Source organism: Microcaecilia unicolor, chromosome 13 (assembly GCF_901765095.1).
Source record: "Microcaecilia unicolor chromosome 13, aMicUni1.1, whole genome shotgun sequence".
In the NCBI taxonomy this organism is placed as follows: domain Eukaryota; kingdom Metazoa; phylum Chordata; class Amphibia; order Gymnophiona; family Siphonopidae; genus Microcaecilia; species Microcaecilia unicolor.
The window spans coordinates 78,415,656-78,430,509 of NC_044043.1; the positions used below are offsets into that span (position 1 = coordinate 78,415,656).

At 45.2% G+C, this 14,854-nt stretch overlaps 1 protein-coding gene across 2 annotated transcripts in view; it reads left to right on the forward strand.

Moving 5' to 3' along the window:
- Positions 1–14,854, forward strand: part of TP73 (tumor protein p73) — a 240,611-nt gene that overhangs the window by 128,920 nt on the left and 96,837 nt on the right. For both annotated transcript variants that reach the window (XM_030185833.1, XM_030185834.1), the window contains exon 4: positions 3,021–3,266. In XM_030185833.1, coding sequence (XP_030041693.1) covers positions 3,021–3,266 — 246 coding nt within the window. The remainder of the gene's footprint in view (positions 1–3,020; positions 3,267–14,854) is intronic.

The window sequence follows — 14,854 nt, forward strand, 5'->3', positions numbered from 1 at the left end:
TTTTACATTCTTAGCAAGATACGGCCTCCAAAACTGAACACAATACTCCAGGTGGGGCCTCACCAACGATTTCTACAGGGGCATTAACACCTCTTTTCTTCTGCTGGTCACACCTCTCTCTATACAGCCTAGCAACCTTCTAGCTACGGCCACCGCCTTGTCACACTGTTTCGTCGCCTTCAGATCCTCAGATACTATCACCCCAAGATCCCTTTCCCTGTCCGTACATAACAAGGGATAAAAGACTTAGGGATCCTCTTATGAAACTTCATTAAGCAACTAACTTAGAGGATTTTTTACTAAGGCGTGCTCACGTTTTTGGCGTTAAACCTTAGAGACACCAATACATTCCTATGGGCGTCTCTAACGTTTAGTGCTCCACAATTTTAGCGTGTGCCAAAAACGTGAGCCGCCTTAGTAAAAGACGCCCTTGAGGTTTTTCATACCATAGATAGTGCGGGCCCATGCTAATGGCCCATGCTAATGTCCCCTGCACTAACAAAGCAGCCATTAGAGTAAAAATCCTGCATTAGCTGCCTAATATGGGAGTGGGTTGGATATGGTCATGACATGGATGGATGGAGGTGTTGCTGGATGTGGCCAGCTAGCCCATGGGTCGGGATCATGTGCTAGCTGTCACGACTGCTAGGGGTCATCCACATCATTTTGGATATAGTCGCCAACATGGGTGGCAGCAAAAGGGGATCACTGCTACCTAGGATCCACCTCTCCACCAGTGCTGACCCCCAGGTATGTCCTGGTGGGGGAGGGGATTGGAGGTGCAGGAGTGCTGAGCTCTGTGGGGGACACAGTATTTTGGTCAGAGGGATGGAGTTTCATGAAGAGTGCAGGGTTTGTGTATTAATGGCCATGACTGAGAATGTGGGTGTTGGGGTTATGATAGGGGGTCAAGTATGTGTTATGAAGATTGGGTTTGTCTGTGGAAGGGGAGCAGGCTCAGTGTCAGAGGGTGGGGTCTAGGTTGAATGGGAGGTCAGATTTGTGTTGGAGAGGGTTAGGAAGTTGATTGGGGGGATCAGGTTTGTGTCAGGAGAATGGGGAGCTTAGGTGTTGGATTGTCTTGGGGGTTATGGGGTATTGATCAGGGGGGTTGTGTTGGAAGGGGTCAGGGAGTTGATTTGGGGATCAAGTTTGTGTCAGGGGAATGGGAAGTTGATTAGGGGGTTGGATTGTGTTGGGGAGTATGGGGTACTGATTGGGGGGTCGGGTTTGTATTGGAGGGGGTCAGGGATTTGATCGGGGGGATCAAGTTTGTGTCAGGGGGATGGGGGAATTGATCAGGGGGTAAAATTGTCTTGGGGGGTATGGGGTATTGATGGAGGGGTTGAGCTTTTGTTGGAAGGAGTCAGGGAGTTGATTGGGAGGGTCGGGTTTTTGTTGGAAGGGGTTAGGGAACTGATGGGGGGATCAAGTTTGTGTCAGAGGATGGGGGAGTTGATTGAGGGGTTGGATTGTCTTGGGAGGTATGGGGCATTGATTGAGGGGGTCTGGTTTGTGTTGGAAGGAGTCTGGGAGATCAAATATGCTGGGGGAGGAGGGAACTGGATATCAGGATGAGATGTGGGAGACGATGCATCATCGCACCAGGGCTTTATTTATTTTTAAGTGGGCCCTCACCACGTTACCTACAGGTAGTATGGGTACTTCTGTGCTGTTATGTTTAAATCTCTTTATTATTATACATTTTATACAAGCATATCACTTGCAAAAGAAAAATTCCACTTTGGTAATAATTCTAAGGGAAATTATCTGTACACAGATTAAATCATTCTATAGTTTCATATAAGTCACTGTTATTCCAGTTATCATGCATTAACAGTTTGCTTTGTGTGGTAAATACAGAGCAGATGTAGGATTTAGATTGTAAGCTCCTTTGAGCAGGGACCGTCCTTCTTTGTTAACTTGTACAGCGCTGCGTAACCCTAGTAGCGCTCTAGAAATGTTAAGTAGTAGTAGTACATGCCCCCTGCATTTACCACACAGGCTTTGTCCTTACTGCACATTCATTTTTGCATTAAACACGTGGTAAGTGCAAAAAATACCGCACTTTAGTAAAAGGCCCTTAAATCAGAAGTGGCAGATCTTTCCAGTGACAGGGTTTTATTAGGAATACTGCTATAGGAGACAGCTGTTGTCATTAATGCAGTTTTTCTGCTTGATAAAATATACAGGAAACAACCTGAATATGTAGAAAATGACCAAGTATGTGCAGAAAGTTCATGCCACAAGTAATGGGGGGGGGGGGGGGGGGGGGAGGGGTTGTAATATTTGTTAAAATCACAATTCAGAAATCCGCTCACCCTACATTTTAGTGGGAGATTTTCTGAGCAAAAGGCAGAGAACGTTAGAGGAGGGAGGTGGGACGTTTCCAAATGCAACAAAAAGAGTTAATTTTCTTTTTTTTTTTTTTTTTGCCTCTTTGGCAAACATACCATTATATTTTATGCTGAAAACAATTAGAGTAACGTTTATTTTAAATTGCAAATATAGACACTGAGGTAAAAAGTCTGGTTTTTGCAAACCTCTTAATATATATGTAGTGCTTGCTATTCAGCCTAAAATCTCCCAAAATATTTGAAAGCCTTCAAAATCCAAAAACCGAGGTGCAACCCACCTTCGGGCTGAATGAACTGGGATCCCATTTCTGGCCCCACTACAGGGAACATCTTGGTGGTAGCTGGAATGTGGTTTAAATTCTGTAAAACACCTACTGGCTTTCTCTGTTGGTATAAACTGGAGGCGTCCTGCACTGAGAAATCCGAAGGACTGTTAGGAGAGTTACCTATAATGAAGATGAAACGTGCGTTACAGTTTCTTTCACATGTGGTGACCTGTGAAAGTAAACAAAACGAAAAAAAAAAAATCCACAGGAAATATTTTGGAGGACTGCTGAGCGAACTTAGATGCTTTAAGAGGTCTGAAAGGAGACACCTGAAGAGCAGCTGATGCTTCGGTCCTCATACCTGACTCTTTCTCTCCTCCCCTTTTCCATTCCCCAGTCCCAGTTCAGTTTGCTCAACAACAGCATGGATCAGAATATCAGCAGCCGAGCCGCTTCCACCAGCCCCTACAGTTCCGAGCTCGCCTCGAATGTCCCGACCCACTCACCTTACTCGCAGCCCAGCTCCACCTTCGATGCCATGTCACCTGCACCCGTCATCCCTTCCAACACCGACTACCCTGGTCCCCACAACTTCGAGGTCACCTTCCAGCAGTCCAGCACGGCCAAGTCGGCTACTTGGACGGTAAGTGTCATGCCTTGCATGTCTGTGTCTGTGTGTAAAAATAGATGATTTTATACTTATAAGTTAATACGGAGGTACCTAAGTGCCTAAATCAAACTCTGTGTATTTAAGACACTGTGGAGCAGGGGGGTCGGTTTTGGTTTAGGATATGAGGCTTAGCCTTGCCTGAATCTGACCATTGCAAGAGTTGTGTTTTCAAATGCAAAATTCACTCTGTAGTAAGGACTAGAATGAAATGTGTGTGCCTCTGATATTGGATGCTGAATTTTGCGAGATAGCGTGTGATGGCATTTAACAGTAAAAATGATGGGTTTTTTTCTCTCATTTGCTTACCTAGTTAAAGAGAATTTAAAAAAAAATTACAATGGGGTCCTTTTACAAAGCTGTGGTAAAACGTAGCCTTAGCGTGTCCTTACACAGATCTTTCCCATGCGGTAAGGCCAGAAGCGTAGCCAGGTTGTGACGTCGGGGGGGAGAGGACAGTGGACTTCCGACTGCGCTGGCGCCTATTTTTCACATGACAGATTGCATGATAAATAGACGTCGTCACTGTTGGAAGTCTGTTTGGGGGGGGATCAGTTTCTCCCCTGGTGCGCCACATAGCTACGCCTCTAGAGAAGTCCATTTTACCATAGCGGTAAAGCGCGTGGCCATTTAAAAAAAATTACTACTACCTGTTTTGTAGTTGGCAAGAGCTGCTGTGCACTAACCAGTTAGCCTGTGTTAATGTAGCTGCGCTAATTGGTTAGCGCAGGAATGCCCACTCTCTACCCCTGACACATCCCCTCAACAAAGAAATGCAAAAAAAAAAAAAAATTTAGTGTGCGGTTAGAGTGTGTACATCCCCAAACTAGCGTGAAACGCATTAGCGCATCCCGTATTATGCTTTTTGTTTTTGTTGCTTTAGTCGCACGTTAGTGTCTAACGCAGCTTAGTAAAAGGACCCTTAGGTTAGCAAGAAGGCGATACTCGGAATATCTCTGAAATCTAAGACCAGTGACTTCAAACCAATTTGAGTCTGTTAAGAACTTCTTTACAAAGGAATGCAAAAAAAAAAAAAAAAAAAGCAAAACAGGCAATTGGTTTCCTCTTTGTCCTCAGTCTCCAGGTGTTTATTGATTGAAAGCACTTCTCCCTGTATGTCTGTGTGCACAGGTTTCTGACCATTCCCTTTTACGCTTGCACAGGAATGATCTGAGTTTATATGAATTTAGGAGGGCGCTGGTACACAGCTAGTCACGCTGTCTCTGGACCCAATTCATTTTACCTGCCTTATAGTTTCCTTAGCCTCAGGGCTTCCAACAGCAATGAAAAAAAATGTCAGGTACTAAGACGCTTGGGATATTTGCGAGAGAGACTGGGAGAGCAGAGAGTCTGAAGGAAGTGAGAGAGCCAGGACACATATCTAAGCTTAGAGCTGCAAGCCGCACTGCTCTCATTCCTCTGTTCATTCTGCCTGGTCTAGAGCTGCCGCTAGCCAATGTGATCTTCAGGTCTATCCACAATGAATATGCATGAGATACATTTGCATAGAATGAGGCTACAAGGACCACTAGGAAAGCCCTTTTCAGTGTGTTGTAGAACTGATTTGATTTAGTGACTGTATGGGGGCCACAGGCTGATGGACCAACCTGGCCTCCGGGTCACAAGGATGAGCTGAGTCTGTACTGGTCTTTTATCTTCTTCTGCACAGCACACCAGTGGGTTTCTCCTAGTGAAGGAGGTCTCCTAAGCAGTGGACCAGAAAATTGAGCTACCGGTTCTGTACTTTTTTTTTTCCCCATCCAGTCCGGGTCTTTGGCCCCACCAAATTCCTGAAGGTGTGGAGATATTTTTTTTTTCTTGTGGAATCTCAGAACTAGACGTTTCCACATATGCTGGACCAAATCAGGACTGGATCTGCCCTAAACCGAAAAAGCTCTACTGCAAATTTTGATACCCACAAATAATTGTGGTTGAGATACAGGATGGATAAAAAGCATAATTCAAAGTTTCTGGATTCATTGCGATAACTGTTTGTCCTGTACAGTTCTCTGTTTTCCTCACAGAAGCTGGCATAACCAATGACGTGCCAGTGAAGGGGTTAATGCTTGGTTATTGGGGGGTACAGGCAGCTTGCAGTTTTATGCTTCCCATAAGGAAACAGGAAAGACACTGCTAGTTGTACGATAGCTAGTAGGGATGAGTATTCAATAACTTGCCTTTATTTGGATTTAGTTACACTGGAGGGCTCACAATCTTAACACAAATTTTGTGCAGACTAAATTGATTTAACATGCAGATTACGTCAATTAATGTGCTTGAAATCATTCTAGTGCGTGTTAAGCAAACATTTATGAAAACGAATGTGTGAAATGAACTGAAATATCCAAACACTGTCTAACAATGGCCTGAATATGAACCCCACATTTTTTGATATGTGCATCCCTAACGGCTAGCCTAGGCTAGGATTGTGCAAGCAAAGCTGGATTCACTATGAAGTTTGGTGACCACAGTGCTCTAGGTCACATGGAGAAGGGGCTAAACCAGATTTATCAACCTGCTGTTGTAAAAGCAATGCATGGGTTTCCCTAATTTGAAAGCTGACAGGGAAGAGTTAAAAATATGAGGTTCTGCCACTGAAATCAAATGGTCGCTGAGCTCTGTGCATAGAGAAAAAGGAGGTGCAGCAATGAGTCTGGCTTTGGATTTATTATTATTAATATTAGCATTTGTATAGCTCTACCAGACGCACGCAGCGCTGAACACCTGATACAAAGAGACAGTCCCTGCTCAGAAGAACTTACGATCTAAATAATACAGACAGACAAGACAGTTACGGGTGAGGGAAGTAATGGGTGAGAAGGAAGGAAGGGACAAGGGGAGGGCAATTGAGTAGTGGCTAGGAGCTAAAAGCAGCAGTGAAAAGGTGGGTTTTCAGCATAGATTTGAAAACAGGTAGAGATGGAGCTAGACGTATAGGTCCAGGAAGTCTATTCCAGGCATAAGGTGCCGCGAGAGAAAAGGAGCGAAGCCTGGAGTTAGCAGTGGAGGAGAAGGGGGACGACAAGAGAGATTTCTCCAGCGAGCGGAGTTAGTTCACATCTTCTTTAGTTGTAGCTTAAGGAGAGTTACATTCAGGAACAGCAGGTATTTTCTTGCCCCCACAGGGTTTACAATCAAGGGGGCCTGGGCCCCCCAAATTTCCTCTGGGCTCCTGGTTTTGCTGGCGGGGGTCCCCAACCCCCACTAGCTGAAGCCTTGTCCAGCGCTTCCGCGTTGCCTGCCCTGCTCTGTGTTCCCCTCACGTCCAGCACACTCCTTTTAGTGAAACTGAGCATCTGCTAGAGAGAGAATTGGCCACCAGGGCTTTTGTGTTCAATGTGGGAGTGGGAGAGGAGAAGTTAGCGGTCCTACTAGACCACCAGGGTTTTTGTGTTTTGGGGTGGGGGGAATAGAGGTCTACTGGACCTACAGGTGTTTGGGGGGTGGGCTTAAGTTTGACAGGGCCTGGAGAAAATCCTGGACCTGTCAAACCTCTTCAGTGATTCTCCCCCATTCCTCCTAACACCAGCTCTGAGCTGGCTTAGGGATGGCAGTGGGAACAGCGCCCTTGTTTGGTGCACTGCCTGCTGATTATTAGGGAGGAATGCGGAAGACCCTTGTTTGCATGCAGTTGCATGCAATTAGCAATCAGAGCCAGCGAGCGCCTTGTTTCCTGCGCTGACCAGCTCTGATCATCGGGCAGAAGCAAACATGGGCGCTAGTAGGGCGCATTTGCTTTTGACCATCTGCCTGCGAAAGAATTGGCCATTTAACTCCACACTGTTTTCTATCCATCAACCAATTCCTAATCTACAACAGAATATTGCCTCCTGTCCCATGGGTTTTTAATTTTCTTAGGAGTCTCTCATGAGGGACTTTGTCAAACGCTTTCTGAAAATCTAGATACATTACATCAACCAGTTCCCCTTTAGCCACATGTTTATTCATGCCTTCAAAGAAATGAATCAAATTGGTGAGTCAAGACTTTCCTTGGCTGAATCCATGCTGACTTTATACCATTAAACCATGTTTATCTATGTGCTCAGTGATTTTATTCTTTATAATAGTGTCCACTATTTTGCCTGGCACTGACGTCAGGCTTACAGGTCTGCAATTTCTCGGATCATCCCCGGATCCCTTTTTAAAAATAGGAGTTACGTTGGCCACCCTCCAATCTTCAGGAACTATGGACAATTTTAATGACAGGTTACAGATCACTAGCAACAGATCTGCAATTTCATATTTGAGTTCTTTCATACCCTGAGATGTATACCATCTGGTCCAGTTGTGTTGGAAGACACTGTGAAATAGTGTTGAAGGAACAAACTACTTTGGGTTAGAATTAGGGCTGTGGATTAGCCGAGTGGTTAAAAATTTTAATCGCGATTAAACTTGGTCTGGCATCGCTGTACTTGCTTGGGTTGTGGGCAGCATCTGCAATGCAAATAGGCTTCAACCATTGGCCCAGAGAGCTTTCCTGCAGCTGTGGAAACAGGAAGTTGCATTAGCGAAGGCGAAATGTGGGACTTGGGGTAGTGGAGGAAGCCTGCTTGCATTTCAGTCTCAAGCAAGTACAGCAATGCCGGACCAGTTAACGCAAGATTAAAAGTTTTAATCTTGAGATTGATCGCAATTAACATTTTTGATTGTTCAACAGCCTTAGTTAGAATTTTGTTCAGAAATTCTTGTCTGAACTGAGTTACTATATGGCTTAGCAAACCATTTGTATACAGGGTTATTGTCACAAATATCAGTGTTGGTAAGGGGTCATGGCTGTTTGGGGATGGTGAGTAGATTTGGAAACTTTATAGTTATGCAGGGCCTACAGTAGGAGAGTGGTTCAGATCCTATCTATCAGACAAGCAACAGTCCATACTGTTCAGCAGCACCTCATCGCCACCATTGGCACTGACCTGTGGGGTACCACAAGGATCGATACTGTCACCTTTTCTGTTCAATATCTACCGCAAGCCACTAGCCAAGCTGATTTGGTTGATGGACACTCAGTTCTACATCTATACAGATGACGTGCAGCTATTCATACCCATTGAATCTGACTTACCCACAGCCCTAAATAAACTGACTACCTGTCTAACATCAATTCAAGAATGCACTAAAAACAAGAAACCTTGCCTGAACCCAGGTAAAACTGAGCTTATTTGGATCCCTAACACAAGTGGGCACATACCTGACCTCAAAATCTTTTTTGGGAAATACGGACTCCCCCTCAAATCACAAGTCAGGAACCTTGGAATACAGCTCGATTCAACACTTATTCTGAGCCCCCAAATCCAAGCAACCTTCAAGAGCAGCATCTATCACTTGCTACAACCATGCTGTCTGTCTCCTTACATTGAGAAGGCAAGGTTTGTCTCCGTTGTGCATGCCATGATAACATCAAGATTGGATTACTGTAATGCACTCTACACTGGTCTGACTACAAAGGGTCTGCACCAGCTCCAATTGATTCAAAAGGCTGTAGCTAGACTAATAGAAAGTTGTGAGCGACGTGACCACATCACACCATTTTTGCAAAAACTTCACTGGCTACCAATATAGCACAGGGTCAAATTTAAAACTCTATGTTTGACCTTCAAGGCCCTTAAAGGAAATGACCCAGAGTACCTGAAGAACAGGATCTCTCTCTACACTCCTCCAAGGTCACTAAGGTCCTCCCAAGGAGTATCCCTAACCACAATCTCTCCAAAGGACATCACACGATGTGATACCTGCAAGCGAGCCTTCTCTGGAGTAGCCCCCACACTCTGGAATGTTTAACACAAGACTATGTCTACTTTAGGAAGCAGGTGAAAGCTTGGCTCTGTAGTAGTAGTAATGGAAAAAGTAACTAACTTGCTAGTCACACACACAAGGAATAACACCAGCTGCACATACTATAGCAGGACATGCTTATCCACTCCTACCATAGCTAAGATAATATTCAGGCACCTTTCTGACCTCATTTGCAACTTGGTGGAGGGGTAGCATTGTATATTAACGAGAGCCTTGAATCAAATAGATTGAAAATTCTGCAGGAAACAAAACACTCCTTGGAATCACTGTGGATTGAAATTCCATGTGCAAAGGGGAAAAGGATAGTGATAGGAGTGTACTACCGTCCGCCTGGCCAGGACGAACAGACGGATGCGGAAATGTTAAAGGAAATCAGGGACGCAAACAAACTGGGCAACACAATAATAATGGGGGATTTCAATTACCCGCATATAGACTGGGTTAATGTAACATCTGTACACGCAAGGGACATAAGATTTCTTGATGAAATCAAGGACAGCTTCATGGAACAGCTAGTTCAGGAGCCGACAAGAGAAGGAAAAATACTAGACTTAGTCCTTAGTGGTGCTCATGATCTAGTGCAGGGGGTAACAATACGAGGACCGCTTGATAACAGTGATCATAATATGATCGGTTTTGATATTGGCATTGAAGGAAGTGAAACTAGGAAATCAAGTACGCTAGCGTTTAACTATAGAAAAGGTGATTACGACAAAATGAGAAAAATGGTGAAAAAAAGACTGAAAGGAGCAGCTCGCAGAGTAAAAAACTTGCATCAGGCGTGGATGCTGTTTAAAAACACCATCCTGGAGGTTCAGGACAAATATATTCCACGTATTAGAAAAAAGGGAAAAAAGACTAAACGTCAGCCGGCGTGGCTAAACAGTAAGATAAAGGAAATCATTAGAGTCAAAAAACAATCCTTCAGAAAGTGGAGAAGAGAACCAACTGAAAGTAACAGGATAGATCATAAGGAATGCCAAGCCAAATGCAAAGCGGAGATAAGGAGGGCAAAAAAGGACTTTGAGAAGAAATTAGCGTTGGAAGCAAAAATACATAGTAAAATTTTTTTTAGATACATTAAAAGCAGGAAACCGGCCAAAGAGTCGGTTGGGCCGCTGGACGAAAATGGTGTTAAAGGGGCGATCAAGGAGGACAAAGCCGTAGCGGAGAAATTAAATGAATTCTTTGCTTCGGTCTTCACCGAGGAGGATTTGGGGGGGGACACCGGTGCCGGAAAGAATATTTGAAGCGGGGGAGTCGGAGAAACTAAACAAATTCTCTGTAACCTTGGAGGATGTAATGGGTCAGTTCAGCAAGCTGAAGAGTAGTAAATCACCGGGACCTGATGGTATTCATCCCAGAGTATTAATAGAACTAAAAAATGAACTTGCGGAGCTACTGTTAGAAATATGCAATCTGTCCCTAAAATTGAGTGTAGTACCGGAAGACTGGAGGGTAGCCAATGTTACTCCGATTTTTAAGAAGGGTTCCAGAGGAGATCCGGGAAATTATAGACCGGTGAGTCTGACGTCGGTGCCGGGCAAGATGGTGGAGGCTATTATTAAGAATAAAATTGCAGAGCATATACAAAAACATGGACTGATGAGACAAAGTCAGCACGGATTTAGTGAAGGGAAGTCTTGCCTCACCAATCTAATGCATTTTTTTGAGGGGGTAAGCAAACATGTGGACAATGGGGAGCCGGTTGATATTGTATATCTGGATTTTCAGAAGGCGTTTGACAAAGTGCCGCACGAAAGACTCCTGAAGAAATTGCAGAGTCATGGAATCGGAGGTAGGGTATTATTATGGATTAAGAACTGGTTGAAAGATAGGAAGCAGAGAGTAGGATTGCGTGGCCAGTATTCTCAGTGGAGGAGGGTAGTTAGTGGGGTCCCGCAGGGGTCTGTGCTGGGTCCGTTGCTTTTTAATGTATTTATAAATGACCTAGAGATGGGAATAACTAGTGAGGTAATTAAATTCGCCGATGACACAAAATTATTCAGGGTCGTCAAGTCGCAGGAGGAATGTGAACGATTACAGGAGGACCTTGCGAGACTGTGAGAATGGGCGTGCAAGTGGCAGATGAAGTTCAATGTTGACAAGTGCAAAGTGATGCATGTGGGTAAGAGGAACCCGAATTATAGCTACGTCTTGCAAGGTTCCGCGTTAGGAGTTACGGATCAAGAAAGGGATCTGGGTGTCGTCGTCGATGATACGCTGAAACCTTCTGCTCAGTGTGCTGCTGCGGCTAGGAAAGCGAATAGAATGTTGGGTGTTATTAGGAAGGGTATGGAGTCCAGGTGTGCGGATGTTATAATGCCGTTGTATCGCTCCATGGTGCGACCACACCTGGAGTATTGTGTTCAGTACTGGTCTCCGTATCTCAAAAAAGATATAGTAGAATTGGAAAAGGTACAGCGAAGGGCGACGAAAATGATAGTGGGGATGGGACGACTTTCCTATGAAGAGAGGCTGAGAAGGCTAGGGCTTTTCAGCTTGGAGAAGAGACGGCTGAGGGGAGATATGATAGAAGTGTATAAAATAATGAGTGGAATGGATCGGGTGGATGTGAAGCGACTGTTCACGCTATCCAAAAATACTAGGACTAGAGGGCATGAGTTGAAGCTACAGTGTGGTAAATTTAAAACGAATCGGAGAAAATTTTTCTTCACCCAACGTGTAATTAGACTCTGGAATTCGTTGCCGGAGAACGTGGTACGGGCGGTTAGCTTGACGGAGTTTAAAAAGGGGTTAGATAGATTCCTAAAGGACAAGTCCATAGACCGCTATTAAATGGACTTGGAAAAATTCCGCATTTTTAGGTATAACTTGTCTGGAATGTTTTTACGTTTGGGGAGCGTGCCAGGTGCCCTTGACCTGGATTGGCCACTGTCGGTGACAGGATGCTGGGCTAGATGGACCTTTGGTCTTTCCCAGTATGGCACTACTTATGTACTTATGTACTTAGTCCCTTATGTTCTTACTCCTGTTACTCTCTCTCATCTATCTATGTGTTTCATCTTTACTTCCACCCTATACTGTCTATTAAAGTGTTTTATTGCGTATTGTGTTGACGTAACGTAGCATACTATGCCATACTTTGTATTGTTATTTGAATATTTTTATTGCTGTAATTGTCTATTGCTTGTGTTTGACTTATTCTTGCTATACACCACCTTGAGTGAATTCCTTCAAAAAGGAGGTAAATAAATTCTAATAAATAAATAAAAGGCGGTTATGCTGGATCCCCATGGTACAAGGGGCCCTGAGCCTGCCTGTGGCTAAAGATGTAGCTTGCTGGAGTGGAGAAGTACCTATTAGTTATAGCAGTGGGCTGATACCCAGGGAAGTTAGGGGTCAAATTCCACTGATGCTGCTTGTGATGTGGGCAAATCAGTTAGGGCCCCGTTTACTAAGGTGCGCTAGTGTTTTTAGTGCATGCTAAAAATTAGCACACGCTAACTGCGAAGATGCCTGTAGGAATGTTATGGGCATCTACATGGTTAGCTTGCGTTAAAAAAAACTAACGTGCCTCTAGCTCGCCTTAGTAAACAAGGCCCTTAAGCAGTAATTCTACAAATTGGCACCTGAGTTTAGATGCCCCAGTGCTGTGCACTTCGTGCCAATTCCATAGCGGCATCTTGGCACCAAGATTTCATTAGTGTTCGTGTGCCCGTGTGTAGGCGCAGCCTCTTAGATGCACAAATGGACAACCACCTTGACACTATCCCCCTCATCCTATACAATTGTGCGCAGTTACCAGAACAGTCACAATTGCATGCGTAATGTAATTTAACAACGAGCTGTTAATTGTTAATGAGCTATAGGCTATAATTGCTGTTAATTGGCGCTAATTAGCAGCTGCAGGCATAACTGCCATTAGTTGGCATTTTACAAAATGTGTGTGTAAAATCCATAGTGCAAGGGGGCGTGGCCTGAGAAGGTCATGGGCGAGTCGGGAGCCGCTTAGGTGCGCAGATTATCAAATACTAACAGCTACGTTTCGGCACAAGCATTTACACAAGCTTTTCAGCTAGTAGGGGCACAACTGCAGACTTTTGCCCAGTGGCATAGCTAAGTGGGGCCGCGGGGGCCTGGGCCCCCATAGATTTGGCCCTGGACCCCCTTGCTGACGACCCTCTTGACCCCCCCTCCCGCCGCCAACCCTCCCCCGCCATCCGCTACCTTTGCTGGCGGGGGACCCCAACCCCCGCCAGCCGAGGTCCTCTTCTTCTGGCGCAAGGTTTCATTGTACGTGCAGGATGTCAGACTCACAGAAACAGAACAAAGGAAGAAGAGGACCTCAGCTGGTGGGGGTTGGGGTCCCCTGCCAGCAAAGGTAGGCGACGGCGACGGAGGGTTGGCGGCGGGAGGGGGGACGAGAGGGTCGTCAGCAGGGGGGTCCAGGGCCAAATCTACGGCCCTACGTCGCTACGCCACTGCTGCATACGGGCATGCTAAAGCCATTTTCTATGCAGCTTTGTAAAAGGACCCCTTTTTGAGGTATTTGCCTCTACGCAGTGTTTTTATTTATAACACTAGTAAAAGAGGCCCGTTTCTGAGCAAATGAAACGGGCGCTAACAAGGTTTTCATCGCCAACACCCCCCCCTCCCTCCCTGGCCAACCCCTTCGTTGTTCTGCCATTGCTCCGCCCCCAACATCATGACGTTTGAGGCGAGGGCGGGGCCCGGAGCGATTTCCCGCCTCCCTGCCTCCCTGCCTGCCAACCCCTTCGTTGTTCTGCCATAGCTCCGCCCTCGAGGGCGGGGCCCGGAGCAATTTTGGTGGCTTCACCACCACGAACCTTCTTTTTGAAGGAAGTCAGGGCTTGGCTTCACTGACGTCAGTGTCCTCAGAACGTTGAGGGTGAGTTTTATTATAGTAGATTTCTAATTTCCGCTATCCAAAATCTAATGTTCAGAGTGGACCACGGAAGTCGACGTTTGAACCAAGTCACTGGTAGGAGCTGCTATGGGAACTGCTCTTTTTTACTGCACAACAACTTAGGTTGTCTTGTAGAGTACGATGAGCCTGGCCTTCCGTTTATTATTATTATTATTATTATTACTATTTCTGTAGTGCTAATCAAAGAAAAAAGCACAACCGGGCCTTCAAGACTGAGACAACAGGAGTCCTTTATTTCGGTCAGACCCGACGGGCGTCTCAATACAAGTTTTATGACCAGCTTCACTTTGGGAGTCGTATAATTAACCTGTTCTTACTGTGCTCCTTTTTATGTACTTGACATTTTAATTGGACCCCTGAGGCAGGCATTGCTTACGCCGAAACACGACCCGTGTCGGGTCTGACCGAAATAAAGGACTTCTGTTGTCTCAGTCTTGAAGGTCCAGTTGTGCTTTTTTCTTTGATTTGTGATATTTGTATACTGTTTCACCTTTGCTTGTGTCACTATTTGTGTAGTGCTACCAGGTGTATGGAAGTTTACTCACTCACAGAGTGGACAGTAGTGTTCCCTCTAAGCTGGGCTGGAGTCTTCTATCAATAGTCCTGCTGGTGGGGGGGGGGGGGGTGCTTTCACTATCACATTTTGAATAATGAAGGTCAGGTGAGCTCTGCAGGACCTGATTGAAAACCAGGGCCTTTTTTGAGGGGGTACTGAGTACTGGCACTGACCCATGGACCCCAAGTTTTAATGAAAGAGTCCAGGTTCTACCCAATAATTCTGCCTTTTATTTATTTAGATTTTGCTCACACCTTTTTCAGTAGTAGCTCAAGGTGAGTTACATTCAGGTACTCTGGATAT